At 39.9% G+C, this 15828-nt stretch overlaps 1 protein-coding gene across 1 annotated transcript in view; it reads right to left on the bottom strand.

The window, feature by feature from the left end:
- The window catches only part of PIEZO2 (piezo type mechanosensitive ion channel component 2), a 398577-nt gene that overhangs the window by 26329 nt on the left and 356420 nt on the right, over positions 1-15828 (bottom strand). Inside the window, exons 43-45 of the mRNA XM_056521559.1 lie at positions 9931-10113; positions 6054-6306; positions 3174-3306 (exon numbers count right to left, since the gene is read on the bottom strand). Coding sequence (XP_056377534.1) covers positions 3174-3306; positions 6054-6306; positions 9931-10113 — 569 coding nt within the window. The remainder of the gene's footprint in view (positions 1-3173; positions 3307-6053; positions 6307-9930; positions 10114-15828) is intronic.

The following is a 15828-nucleotide window of genomic DNA, read 5'->3' as shown; positions in this document are numbered from 1 at the left end:
GAAAATTTGATTCGGACAGAATCCGAATTTCCACTGGATTCGAAATAACAAATTTCTTCATTAGCGATCCAAAAAAGGGATGGAAAAGATACCTTTTGTTTTTCAGAGTACCATTAAAAAAATAAAATAAATACAGATACAGTAGTGATGGAAAAAATTGTATTTAATAATTGAAACTTTTATTAATTTTTAAACAGGGATCAGTTTATGTGGCTGGGTAGGGAACTAAAAATGTAGCCGACATTAATAAAAATGTAGAAATCGGCAATTTAAAGGGGTGAAAAACTTTTTTTTTTTTTTTTAAATCAACTGGTGCCAGAAAGTTAAAAAGATTTGTAAATGACTTCTATTAAAAAATATTAATCCTTCCAGTACTTAATAGCTGCTGAACACTACAGAAGAAATTATTTTCTTTTTGGAACACAGTGCTCTCTGCTGACATCACGAGCACAGTGCTCTCTGCTGAAATCTCTGTCCATTTTAAGAACTGTCCAGAGTAGGAGAAAATCCCCATAGCAAACATATGCTGCTCTGGTCAGTTCCTAAAATGGACAGAGATGTCAGCAGAGAGCATTGTGCTCGTGATTCAGCAGAGAGCAATGTGTTCCAAAAAGAAAAGAATTTCCTCTGTAGTATTCAGCAGCTAATAAGTACTGGAAGAATTAAGAATTTTTTTTAATAGAAGTAATTTACTACTCTGTTTAACTTTCTGGCACCAGTTGATTTATAAATTTTTTACAATTAAGTAATTTTGTTAAACTTTTTACTAGTAATGTATTTTAAAAATGTGTTTAATAAAGTGTGTGTGTGTTTAACTTTTTAAACTTTTTTTCTTATTTTTTTAAATTTTTAACCCCTTAAGGGTTTTTCCGTTTTTGCATTTTTGTTTTTTCCTCCTTACCTTTTAAAAATCAATTTTCCACCTAAAAATCCATATTATGGCTTATTTTTTGCGTCGCCAATTCTACTTTGCAGTGACATTAGTCATTTTACCCAAAAATGCACGGCGAAACGGGAAAAAAAATCATTGTGCGACAAAATCGAAGAAAAAAAGCCATTTTGTAACTTTTGGGGGCTTCCGTTTCTACGCAGTGCATATTTCGGTAAAAATTACGCCTTATCATTATTCTGTAGGTCCATACGGTTAAAATGATACCCTACTTATATAGGTTTGATTTTGTCGCACTTCTGGAAAAAATCATAACTACATGCAGGAAAATTTATACGTTTAAAAATGTCATCTTCTGACCCCTATAACTTTTTTATTTTTCCACGTACAGGGAAGTATGAGGACTCATTTTTTGCGCCGTGATCTGAAGTTTTTATAGGTATGATTTTTGTTTTGATCGGACTTTTTGATCACTTTTCATTAATTTTTTAATGGTATAAAAAGTGACCAAAATACCCTTTTTTGGACTTTGGAATTTTTTTGCGCATACGCCATTGACCGTGTGGTTTAATTAATGATATATTTTTATAGTTCGGACATTTACACACGCGGCGATACCACATATGTTTATTTATTTATTTTTTTACACTGTTTTATTTTTTTTTATGGGAAAAGGGGGGTGATTCAAACTTTTATTAGGGAAGGGCTTAAATGACCTTTATTAACACTTTTTTTTAACTTTTTTTTTGCAGTGTTATAGGTCCCATAAGGACCTATAACACTGCACACACTGATCTTTTACACAGATCACAGGTGTGTATTAACACGCCTGTGATCAGTGTTATCGGCGCTTGACTGCTCCTGCCTGGATCTCAGGCACGGAGCAGTCATTTGCCGATCGGACACCGAGGAGGCAGGTAAGGGCCCTCCCGGTGTCCTGCAAGCTGTTCGGGACGCCGCGATTTCACCGCGGCGGTCCCGAACAGCCCGACTGAGCAGCCGGGTCACTTTCACTTTCGCTTTAGAAGCGGCGGTCAGCTTTGACCGCCGATTCTAAAGGGTTAATACCGCACATCGCCGCGATCGGCGATGTGTGGTATTAGCTGCGGGTCCCGGCCGTTGATGAGCGCCGGGACCGACGCGATATGATGCGAGATCGCGGCGCGATCCCGCTTCATATCGCGGGAGCCGGCGCAGGACGTAATATCTGTCTATTAGTAAAGGTACTACTACTCCCATCATAGAACAGTCTGTTCCATGCTGGGAGTAGTAGTACTACCTTAAAAATTAAAAAAATTGAGAGAAAAAAAGTGAAGCACACACACACACATGATTCGGCTCAAATTTATTCAGATCGAATCAAATTTTTTTGAAAAATTTGGCGAATCAGCCGTATAGAATTTTTCAAAAATTCGCTCATCTCTATCTATGATTTTTTGAATGTTGTCAAGCTAATGGCAGAATTGAGATTGCTGCTCCGGGCTGCAATACAAACTATATAGCTCTGTATATTGCTACTGGGTCAGTTTTCAAGATGTTTTCTCAGAATTTCCAGCTAATGTGTTCAGTGCTGGTTGTCTGATAAGTTCAGTGTATAAACTCCTTTATTAAGCAAACTGTTTCGTTAAAGGGGTGCTCCACTGGAAAACATTTTCTTTTAAAATCAACTGATGCCAGAAAGTTAAACAGATTTGTAAATTACTTCTATTTAAAAATCTTAACCCTTCCAGTAATTAACTTCCTGTGGAGCATACAGCAGCTGATCTCTTCTTTTGGAATTTCTTTTCTGTCTGACTACAGTGCTCTTTGCTGACACATGATGCCCGTGTCAGGAACTGTCTGGAGCAGGAGAGGTTTGCTATGGGGATTTACTCCTACTCTGGACAGTTCCTAAAATGGACAGATGTGTCAGTAGAGAGCACTGTGGCCAGAGAGAAAGGACATTCCAAAAGAAAAGAACTTACTGTGGAGCATACAGCAGCTGATAAGTACTGGAAGGATTAAGATTTTTAAGATTTTTAACTGGCACGAGTTTATTTAAAAAAAAAATGTTTTCCAGCAGAGCATGCCTTTAAGACTATGAAGATCTAAAACCTTTTCCCACACGGCTAGTCACTTTCTTGTGACTAATAGAAATTGTAGATTGTGTCTTCATAAAACTATACAATGATGTTTAAATTTAAAATTTAACATAAGGAAGAAGAGAACATTTTTGTGGGAATGCAATTTAGGATTATCCAGTGTTCAGCATGCAAAGGAGAAAAAAAAAAGGAAAACTTCTTACGTTTTAATGGTGAATGCTTTAGCTTTGATAAGTTGCTCTCTAAGTTTTTCCATCAGCAACTCTTTTCTAGATTTCTGTTTGACACTTAATATACTGCCACCTTTTTGACTGCTGTTTCTTGTGCTTGTGCTACCTGCATTATAAAAAGTAATGATATATTTCTTGTAACGGTCACATAATAATATACTTATAATGTAATGTGTTCAACTCTCTGTACATTTGAAATAAATTATATTTATATCTTCCACTCAAACAATACAAAGAAAACCAATAAAAAACATACTAAAAGCACACTAAAATATATACAAAGGTATTCACTTATTTCAAAAAGTGTATAAAAAAATCAATGAAAGAGTATGCACCTTTATTGAGATGTCCCTTAACATCATTTATTTACTGCAGTGGAGGCCACATTTGTGCCCTGTTATCTGGTATTCTGGCTGGGCTATAGGAGGATGTATAGTGACACATTCACAGAAACCCTTTGGTCAGAGCTCTTCAGCTCCATATAAGTGTATAGTAAAGCTCCTGGGCATGTGCAGTAGCAGTGAAACCATTCTATACTGCTGCGGATGGCACTTAGTTGCAAAACCTTTAGCAGGGCTATGACACTGCACTTGCTCCAAGGCACTGGTATCTCTATATGTAAACAAAGAGATATCAGTGTAGACTTTGGCACAAGTACATTGTTCATCCATTTAGTCCGAACAGCATACCTAGTTGTCACATGTCCTTCCTCTTTACTCCAGATGCGCCTAATACTAGCCTATATAACAGCACTTGCAGTGTGCACATGGGAGTCAGGTGTTTTAAGTGACAAGTGGCTCATCTAAAAAGCACACTAAAAATCATGCAGTTATATAATTACACAGAGGTTATTGTATATGCCTTGTGTATACCTATTTTAGTTGATGTGGCATGGGTTCCAAATTCTCCTCTGATATAGCTCTCCTAACACAGCCTACATTTTCCATAATGCCTCCGTATAGACAGTGATAGTGGATTCTCATCATTAAGTGCAGCAATTCATAGACCAGTGACATAAAATTTGGTCCCCTAAATGCTGCAGTTTTTTTTTTAAACCATTATACATTTTTTTGTTAAACTTTATTGGTCAGTTGATTCCTCATACAGATAAATGCAGTTCCATAGAACTACATTGATCTGTGTGCTCGGCGATCATTTGGTAGAGCCTGGTGCAGCCAGCCTCTATTAAATGCAGAGCCGTGGACGAGCAGGAAGGAGAGGTAAGCCCTCTGGCTACCTCTACAGTGGATCGCCCCCTGGGTCCAATGGATCCAGCGGGACCCAATGTAGGGCTGGCCCTGCCCCTAACTCACACTAGAGTGCCATATGAGATACAGCTTCAGTCTATCTCCTTCTGATAGGTTTCTCCCTGTCAGCTTTTACAAGTAGGAGATCAGTGTCAGCTACATCTCAAAGGACACACTAGAGAATGTGAACAAAGAAGAGAAAGGCAGTGCGAGTCAGGGGAATGATATAACTCTGCAGCTAATCAATATATGGACTCCCCTACTATATCACTGCAAACTTATGGAAAGCGCAGAAATCTATGCAGAAATATACAGAAAAACAAGGAGGGCAGAACTTTCATGGTGGGGAGAGGTCTGAGCTGACTGGAGTGATCTGATAGATGATGATGTAATCCTGTAGTTCACAGAAGTCGGATACACGGGAGAGACTGACATCCTGTCTACGCATTAGAGAACATCATTTTTTGGGTTGTCAGGCTTGGGGTCACATGATTCTTATAAGGGTTCAAGATGAAAGGATGCACGTGAGCTGGAATGGAACACATTACACATCTACAATACTGGTGATGAGTTAGCATTATATGGCCAAAAAGATCTGGAGTACTGTCTTAAGTGTTACAGCTGGGCAAAAAAGAAAAAAAGTCATAAGAGGAGAAGACTCTTACAACATAAATAGTCTTTTCAGATGCTGGTCTTAACAAGCATGTACCTTGTTTTGCTGCTCCCTTCTTGCATCCACATTGAGTTCTCTCAGATGCACAATTTTACAAGAAATAATGTTTATCTATGATTGCATTTATATTGTGGAGCAGTGAATGAGATTCACTTGTTTCATGCAGTAAATGTGACTCATGATAGTTCACAGATCAAAAAGTTAAAGGGAATCTGTCAGCTGTATTTGCTGCTAAGAACTGCAGAAACTGTCGGATATCAGTAAGGGTATAACAATAAACTGTACGTTTCCTGGAGTTGATGGTGGTTGCCAGACTCAAAAAATCTTTTTTTATTTTGCAGCCCAGTGCCAAGGAAAGAGGGGAGGGGGCTGAGTTGCACATCTGCCTGGCATGTCTTATCGCTTGCCCTCATCTCCCAACTCCTATTTGATTGATTGCAAGAATGTGTGCCAGGCTGTGGTACTTCAGCAGCTTGACTCAGCCTCTTTGACACTTGACTATGAATAACGAGGCAAATTATCCTTACAGTTATGTAACAGGAACTGTCTGCTGCTCTTGCAGAGCAAAAAATTGAGCAGACAGATTCCCTTTAAAGTGTATTGGATATTTAAAAACGACTTTTGACATGTCACAAAGACATATGAAAAGTATTGGTCGATCAGGGTCTCAATGCTGAGACCCCCATTGATCAGGTGAATAAGTAATGAGAAGTGCGCTCGTTCTGCTGTTCGTTGGGGGCCTTAGCGCTAACACTGCGATTGATCAAAACTTTTCTGAAATGACAGGTACAGATTAAGGAATTGCTAAATAAGAAAATAGCTTTCTTGTTTGTGCAAAACCAAGGAAACAAGGCGACTATTTAAACACATATATGCTGTTTTAACCCTAAAAGAAGATAAATGTAAAATATTGAACTGCTGGTTGACAATTACCTCTTTTAGATCTGTGCGAGGAGAAACTAGACCTGTGTGAAATTTGGGATCCACTACTAGAACTCTTCCGTCTAATGGCTGTCTTCTCCTCTGGGAAATGGACATGGATAGATTCTATAGATGCAGCAAGGTTAACAGATTTTAATGAGCCAACAGAATCTCTTCTTCCAGATCCTTCTGAAATTTCACCATCTGTGTCTTCTTTATGGGCAGCATTGTCGCTTACATCATCCTCATCCCAAAGACCATGACACTGAGAGAATAGAGTACACTGGTTATGTTCATATAATCATGAGACGCACAGATGCTTCAGTAGTGCTGTGCAATCGGTGCTAGAATTATTATTACAGTTAAAGGGGTACTCCACTGGCCAGCGTTCCCTAAATGTACCGAATGCTGTTTTCACGCTGTGGGGTCAACCACGCCCCTTGTGACGTCATGGCCACACCATCACGCCCCCTCCCATAGACGTGCATTGAGGGGCGTGGTCATGATGTCACAAGGGCGTGGCCGACCCCCGCAGCACGAAAACAGCATTCGGAACATTTAGTTCCGAACGCTGGCCAGTGGAGTGCCCCTTTAAGGCTATGTTTACATCAGTATTACATAGGTCCGTTCTGGAGCTCTTTTATAGATTCTGATTCTGACAAAGCTGGACAGAGTGTGTCATAACAGACACCAATGGATCCAGACAGGTCCCATTGGCTTTGAATTGGGTATGTTGGCTTTTTGTTTGATGCCTGTTGTTTTCCAGGATATTAGTAGAGAAAAAAACCTGACCTGAAGAGAACTCCCTAATAGAGCTTCTAACACTAATTGTTCTTTGCAAACTCCCAAACACATAGGGGGAGATTTATCAAAACCTGTCTAGAGGAAAAGTCTCTTCTTTCATTTTTCAGAAGCCTTTTAAAAAATAAAGGAAGCGATCTGATTGGCTGTTATGGGCAACTCAGCAACTTTTCCTCTGGACAGGTTTTGATATATCTCCCTAAAATTCTCTTATTAACAAAGGGTTGGCTGTTTGATCTTCACTGCATATGTACAATGAATACTGTGAGCATTCTGTGGCTGATGCTTGGGTGTTTAATCTATGGCCACATGAATATTTAGTACGAACACAAAAAAAAAAAAAAAAAACACCAAAAATATAACTGTATACTAGACTGCTTTAAAGAGAAATGTACAGGCTCTTTTATTGAGAATTAAGAATTAAAAAAATATTTTACTTATTTTCAGAAATGTCAGCGTTGTAGCAGCATCATACACTGCAAAACAGAACAGGAAGCAGATGGCTTCATACATTGGGGGGTATTTATCAACCCATAGTCTTTTCAAAAATGAAAGAAGAAATCTGACTGGTTGCTATGGGCAACTGGTCAACTTTTCCTCTGCACAGGTTTTAATAAATATCCCCCATTGTGTAGTGGCTGTTCTGTTACTTCAGCTCAGCACTCATTCAGCGTGTGAGGGGGTGCTGCGGCGCCGCTGTTCTAAGCAGGCGTGGCGCATAATAGAGCAGCAGGCCGACCCTGGTCTGAAGAGGGACGTCATGCAAATGACGTTCCTCCGCAGACCTGTGCAGGAGGACATCAGTGACATCACTAGTCTAGCCGCTGCCGGAGAAGAGAAGCGCTACGCAGGCCAGGCAAGTGTGTATCTGTGTGTGTGTGTGTGTGTTGGGGGGGGGGGCTATGCTACCTAATGTGGGGAAACTGCTACCCAATGTGGGGAAACTATACTACCTGATGTGGGGAATATATACTACCTAATGTGGGGAATCTATGCTACCTAATGTGGGGAAACTGTTACCTAATGTGGGGAATCTATGCTACCTAATATGGGGAAACTGCTACCTAATGTGGGGAAACTGCTACCTAATGTCGGGAAACTGCTACCTAATGTGGGGAAACTTCTACCTAATGTGGGAAAACTATTCTACCTAATGTCAGGAAACTATGCCGCCTAATGTGGGGAAACTATGCTACCTAATGTGGGGAACTATGCTACCTAATGTGAGGAAACTATGCTACCTAATGTGGGGAAACTGCTGCCTACCTAATGTGGGGAAACTGCTGCCTACCTAATGTGGGGAAACTGCTGCCTACCTAATGTGGGGAAACTATGCTACCTAATGTGGGGAAACTATGCTACCTAATTTGAGGAAAATATGCTACCTAATGTGGGGAAACTGCTGTCTACCTAATGTGGGGAAACTATGCTACCTAATGTGGGGAAACTATGCTACCTAATGTGGGGAAACTATGCTACCTAATGTGGGTGGGCCTGAATAAGCTGTGGCATATGGGGGGGGGCCTTAATAATTAACAACTGATATGGGAGGCCCCCCTGAGCAAGTAACATATGGGGGTCCACCTGAGTAAATGACATATGAAAGGGGGGGGGGGGTTCCTGAACAATTGACATATGAGTGGGGGGGGGGGCGGTCCAGGCACATTCTTTGCACAGGGGCCCTCTGCTGTCTGTGTCTGTAGTAAACATATGGGGGAAATGTATTAAAACCTGTGCAGAGAATAAGGAGCGCAGTGTCCCATAGCAACCAACCAGATTGCTTCTTTCATTTTGAAGAAGCAATCTGATTGGTTGCTATGGGCAACTAGTCAACTTTTCCTCCACACAGGTTTTGATAAATCTCCCCCATGATCTACAGGGGTGATAAGTGTCGGACTTCAACCCATCTAATAATGATAGACAGTCTTTCCTGGGAAAACCCCTTTTACTGCTAACTGCTCCATTAGCAGCTTCTGATTTCTATATAGATCCAAGAGATATTTTGCTGTCAAGTCTACATGGACCAAATGGGGACGGCATGCGAAAAAAATAACATTTAAAATTCTGTTAATTTATTATCCAAATATTTCCTGAAAAGTGTGTCTGCATGTCAGTTATTAGAACTACACATATATTCAGTGACACAGATAATTGCAATAGTAACCATACTTTTCACAATTAACCCCTTCCCGCAAATGGACATATATTTACGTCCACTGTGGGCTCCCGATGTATGACATGCTAAGCAGCTGTGTGGGTGTCATACGCAGGGATAATGCCGATCGGGCCAATATCCAGCATTAACCCTTTAGACGCCATAATTTAAGTTGATTGCGGCGTCTAAATGTAGTAAACCTCGTTCCCAGCTAGTTCAGTTTAACCATGACATCCCGATCAGCTGAGAGGACGGCGGGAGGTCTCTTACCTTCTTCCTCGCTGTTCAACAGGTTCTCTAAAGCTCCAGTAGGCCTTGGCAGGCTGGAGTAATAGAGCACTGATAGAACAGCATTGATCAGTGTTATGGGGCGATATTGATCAGTGTATGCAATCTAAAGATTGCATGTTATAGTCCCGTATAGGGACTAAAAAAAAAGTAGTAAATATACATTAACCCCCTTCCCTAATAGAAATTTAAATCACCCCCTTTTCCCATTTTTCAAATAAAAAAATGTAAAAATAAACGAATGCGTAAATGTCCGAACTATTAAACTATAATGTTAATTAAACCAGACAGTCAAAGTCCAGAAATGTGTATTTTTGGTTACTTCATATACTAGAATGAATGAATGAAATGAATAAAACGTGATCCAAAGGTGCCATCAAAACAAAAATAGTCCCAATAAAAACTACAGATCACAACACAAAAGATTAGCCTTCCTACCCTGTATGCAGAGAAATAAGGTTATAAGGGACAATTTTAAGCATTTTAATTTTCATTCAAAAAAGTTAGAACATACAGTATAAAGAAAAACTTAACAATCCAAGCAAGCAATCCAAACATTTTGCAGTAAATCAACGGTACAATAATTATAATACACAAATATTATAATTAAAAGAACTACATAGAATTCAGTTATATGTGTCATACCTTTAGAATCGATCTATGAAAAAATAAAGCAAGGAGTTGAACCAGGTCGTAGTGTACATATCCTTCTTTCTTCTCCACACCAATTATATTAGGAGCATGGTAAGGTTTGTCTTTGTACAGTTCCAAATTTGTGTTCCAAGGGAAAAATCCAAATTGGAAGAAATATTTGATAACAATAGTTACCTAAACGAGAAACAATATTGAAAACTATAAACATCACAGTTATGTAGAATATTTTAATTTACACCTATAAACTTTAAACTAGACAAAACTTTTTTTTTTACATTTAATTAAGATTTTGCATTATAACTTGAATTCTCTGCAAAAATGGTCAAACTGGATCACCCTTGTCCCCTATGGTAATCTAAGTTCAATTTACATGAATCGTAATATAGCAACATTATGACCATTTGACTGAGGCTTTAAATGTGCACCGTCAGATCCAAAAACATTTTATATGTTGTTACTGATGGAAATTAAAGACCTTTTGTAATATGATTGTTTAATTTTTTTTTTATAATTAATAAAGAAAATGGCCCCTGAAAATCCCAACACTAAGGGTCCCCATACCTACTGGGACACTAACCAGTCCTGCAGCAACATCAGCTTGTCCATGAGTCATCGACAAGAGATGACCCATGGACAAGGCTGCATGAGTAGACAAACCAATCTCCTCCCACCACCACAAAGTAGGGACACCCCCCCCCCCCTTCCCCTGAGAGGATTTCTAACACTGTGAGCTAGTGAAAAAAATTCATTTTTATGTTAACTATACAGTGGGGATCAAAATTTTGGGCACCCCAGGTAAAAATTTGTATTAAGGTGCATAAAAAAACCAAGGAAAGATGGAAAAATCTCCAAAAGGCATCAAATTACAGATTAGACATTCTTATAATATGTCAACAAAAGTTAGATTTTATTTCCATCATTTACACTTTCAAAATAACAGAAAACAAAAAAAATGGCGTCTGCAAAAGTTTGGGCACCCTGCAGAGTTAATATCTTGTACTGCCCCCTTTGGCAAGTATCACAGCTTGTAAACGCTTTTTGTATCCAGCCAAGAGTCTTTCAATTCTTGTTTGAGGTATCTTTGCCCATTCTTCCTTACAAAAGTCTTCCAGTTCTTTGAGATTTCTGGGCTGTCTGTCACACACTGCTCTTTTAAGGTCTATCCATAGATTTTCAATTATGTTGAGGTCATGAGATTGTGAAGGCCTTCAGTTTACACCTCTTGATGTAATCCCCAGTGGATTTCGAGGTGTGTTTAGGATCATTATCCATTTGTAGAAGCCATCCTCTCTTTAACTTCAGCTTTTTCACAGATGGCATCAAGTTAGCATCCAAAATTTGCTGAAATTTTTTTAATCAATTTTTCCTTCTACTCGTGATATGTTCCCTGTGCCACTGGCTGCAATACAACCCCAAAGCATGATTGATCCACCCCCATGCTTAACAGTTGGACAGAGGTTCTTTTCATAAAATTCTGTTCCCCTTCTTCTCCAAATGTACCTTTCCTCATTCCAGCCAAAAAGTTCAATTTTAACCTCATCGGTCCACAGAACTTGTTTCCAAAATGCATCAGGCTTGTCTATATGTTCATTTGCAAAGTTCAAATGCTGATTTTTGTGGTGAGGACGTAAAAGAGGTTTTCTTCTGATGACTCTTCCATGAAGATCATATTTGTACAAGTATCTGTTTATAGTGGAATAGTGTACCACAACTGCAGTGTCTGCCAGATCTTTCTGGAGGGATTGTGCAGTCAAACATGGGTTTTGAATCGTTTTTCTCACAATCCTGTGAGCTGTTTTGTTTGATATTTTTCTTGGTCTTTCAGATCTTGCTTTAACTTCCACTGTTCCTGATGACTGCCATTTCTTAATTATATTCCGAACAGAGGATATTGACATCTGAAAAAGTTTTGCTATCTTTTTATAGCCTTCTCCAGCTTTGTGAGCGTCAACTATTTTCAGTTTCAGATTTCTAGACAACTGCTTAGAAGAACCCATGGTGCTGATTGTTGGGGCAAGGTCAGATAAGTCTGGGCATTTAAAACCTTTGAGATTGACATCACCTGGTCTTCCCAGATGATGATTGAGAACAATCCATGACACTGGCAAGTCTCAGCTTTGCAAAGGGGGCAGTGCATGCTATAAATTCTGCAGGGTACCCAAACTTTTGCAGACGCCATTTTTTTGTTTTCTGTTATTTTGAAAGTGTAAATGATGGAAATAAAATCTAACTTTTGTTGACATATTAAAAGAATGTCTAATCTGTAATTTGATGCCTTTTGGAGATTTTTCCATCTTTCCTTGGCTTCTTTATGCACATGAATACAAATTTTTACCTGGGGTGCCCAAACTTTTGATCCCCACTGTAAGTGTTGGAGGCATAAAAAATGTATGTACCTGATCAGGATTAGGTACTGAGTTACATACAGTGGGGCAAAAAAGTATTTAGTCAGCCACCAATTGTCCAAGTTCTCCCACTTAAAAAGATGAGAGGCCTGTAATTTTCATCATATGCAAGCCTCAACTATGAGAGACATAATGAGAAATAAAAAGTATTTGGTCACCTACAAACAAGCAAGATTTCTGACTCTCACAGACCTGTAACTTCTTCTTTAATAGTGTCCTCTGCCCTCCACTCGTTACCTGTATTAATGGCACCTGTTTGAACTTGTTATCAGTATAAAAGACACCTGTCCACAACCTCAGTCACACTCCAAACTTCACTATGGCAAAGACCAAAGAGCTGTCAAAGGACACCAGAAACAAAATTTGTAGACCTGTACCAGGCTGGGAAGACTGAATCTGCAATAGGCAAGCAGCTTGGTGTGAAGAAATCAACTGTGGGAGCAATTATTAGAAAATAGAAGACATACAAAACCACTGATAATCTCCCTGGATCTGGGGCTCCACGCAAGATCTCACCCTGTGGTGTCAAAATGATCACAAGAACGGTGAGCAAAAATCCCAGAATCACACGGAGGGACCTAGTGAATGACCTGCAGGGAGCTGGGACCAAAGTAACAAAGGCTACCATCAGTAACACATTCCCCACCAGGGACTCAAATCATGCAGTGCCAGACGTGTCCCCCATCAGACAACGTGTTTCTAGGGACAGGACCCCCTCTTCATCAGGTCATGTGGTCTGGTATGTCCAATAATCTGCTTATAAATGCACAGAAACACCCTGAAAGTTCGAACATGTTTATAAACAAACACAAATTTAATTGTAATGGCAGAATATTAGTGTGCTGAAAAGATGTATACATTGTGGTATGAGATGTATTAATATTCTGGTGTTAGTATCTGAATGATCAATGCTGTACGTGTGGTCCTATACTGCCCGGACTGCAGGCGGCTGCTACGGGATTTCTGTGGCTATGATTGACATCACACTGTGGAGCGCGTGTGAGTACCACCAAATGGCCGGCTGTGATTCAGGATGGGAGATGCTGCCGATTCAGTGAAAACGGTGGGAACTGGTTTCTATTATAAGAGGTAAATGCAGGTCTCAGGGTAGGACACCGGCATATAATGGTGGGACTAAGAAGTTTGATTTATGCAGCGGAGCCTGGTTCTTGTTTTGAATGCAAAATTATGGGGAAATGAGAGATGTCCTAAGGATGAATATTACATTGTACTTGTAATGAGTATTACATTATGCTTAATATTTCATTATATTAAACAATGCCTAACTTATACTTACAATAAAATGTAATTCCTGGAAAATTTTTGTGAGTTATAGGGAAGGTATAATTATTTGGTATTCTGGCAGTAATATATCAATATGGGAATAGCATACCAATGTGGGGATATGATGAAGGTAATAAGCATATTAGAGGGGGGGGGGGGATGTGAGGATTGGACGGTACAAGTTAAAAAAGGGACAGAGCTGTATGGGATATAGGGCCGCCATCAGGAATTTCTGGGTCCCATAGAACCATAGTGTCTGTCTGCCCCCCCCCCCCCCCCCCATATTACCAAAAGCAAAAAAAACTCTTAATTACATGCAGCATGTCAAGTCACAAAATGGAAATGAATATAAAAAGGGGTCTGTAAATCATCCTTTATTCAAAAATTGGGGTCCGGCTGCTGAGATCCTACTGATCATCAGAACAAAGGAGCAAAAGAGTTTTCTTGGTCCTCAGGGATAGGTCCAGCCATTGCTATCAAATACTGCGGTATAATATTGGACAGCAATGGTTTCTTGCACTGTGGATCTATAATCAAGCTGTGAATTGTAATATACCAGAACAAAGTGCTAAACTTTTCCCTAAGAAATTCTACATCAATTTCTAGGGTGTATTCACATGCGCAGTATTCTGACCATATTTGATACACAGGATTTGAAGCTGCAGATTTTATGCTGTAGATTTCAATGTAAAGTAAACTATTGAACACAGCATCAAATATGCACAAACTACTGTACATGTAAATACACCCATATGCACATTTAAATATAGATTATATACATGCAGTGGCGGATGAGCTACTATAGACTGACCTTTTCACAAAACCTAGACCCTCACCCCACCAACCCCACATTATACCAAACAAAACTAGTATACTAATACCACATTAAGATTAATACCACTACTCAATGGACAAATAATTCCGCCACATCATTATTATACATTACCACCACACAGTGACCGAATATACTGATATTGAATAAAACCCGGAGTAGTTACTTTATTTTTTCTCCAGACCTAGATGGCGACTTCTTCCAGCAGACTTGTTTCCGCAGAATCTGTCAAACATTTTTGCACTTTTCCTACATCCTGCACCTATACAGACTTTCTATCCATAGTGCTCCACACTGTGTTAATGCCTCCTTTTGTGCCCCACATAATAATAGTGCCTCTTAAATGTGCCCCCACACAGTAGTTACTCTCCTAATAGTACCCCCTTCCAGTAGATTGCCCCCCAATACTGGTCACACACAGTAGTTGCCCCCAAAGCTCTGACAAAGTAGTTTCCCCATTAATAGTGCCCCCACACAGTAGTGACCCCCTAATAGTCCCCACTGTAGTGTTATCAGAATATAATGCTCCTCATGTTCCGATATCGGTATCAGTGCTGTTACTGGACATTTGCAAAAAGGTCTAGTACTCGTGCAAATGTTCCTGATACCTATTTCAATACCTGCCAGGGGTGAGGAAAGAAGGGGCGCAGAGAAGCATGGTGATCAGTGGTGTCACCGAGTTAGTGTGAGGGGCGATTAAAGCGGAGGCAGGGAGACGGGACAGCGGCCATACTAAGTATCGAGTGGAGAGAGGACAGACAGAAACACTTCTGGAGATAGGGCTTCTGGTGACTTGGAAAGCTGGGTGACAAACAGTACAGAGTGCAGGGCTCACAGTACTTCTTCGGCTTTATGTGTACGGCCTGGCACACAGCTTTCCCAGTCTCCTGTAGGTAATATCTGTCTGGTGGGGCAGCCGTATTGAAGACATAAAGTACCAGATATCACACTAGTAGTTTGCCATTCAGGAGACTTATAAGGCTGGGAAAGTACTGTAGGTCCTGCATTAAGACTTCTGAATGGCAGAATGCTAGTGTGACACTTCTGGTACTTTACTCCATGTCTCCTCTCCAATATGGCTGTTCCACCAGACAGATACTCCCTTCAGGAGACTGGGAAAGCAGAGTGACAGGCAGGTCACATAAAGCTGTGGAAATAGTGTAAGCCCTGCACTGGGTGCTGCCTCTCAGCCAGCTTTCCCAGTCTCCTGAAGAGCATATACCCATATAGTGACCCACACAGTGGATACACATATACATAACCACACATTACATGTATACAATTACAATACTAACAGACATGCAAACACAATTAGGCAAAGGACATTTACACTCATACACAATTACTTTTTAGGCGATATCAGGCAGT

Source organism: Hyla sarda, chromosome 5 (genome assembly GCF_029499605.1).
Source record: "Hyla sarda isolate aHylSar1 chromosome 5, aHylSar1.hap1, whole genome shotgun sequence".
Taxonomy (NCBI): Eukaryota; Metazoa; Chordata; class Amphibia; order Anura; family Hylidae; genus Hyla; species Hyla sarda.
This window is presented reverse-complemented; position numbering and strand designations above follow the sequence as displayed.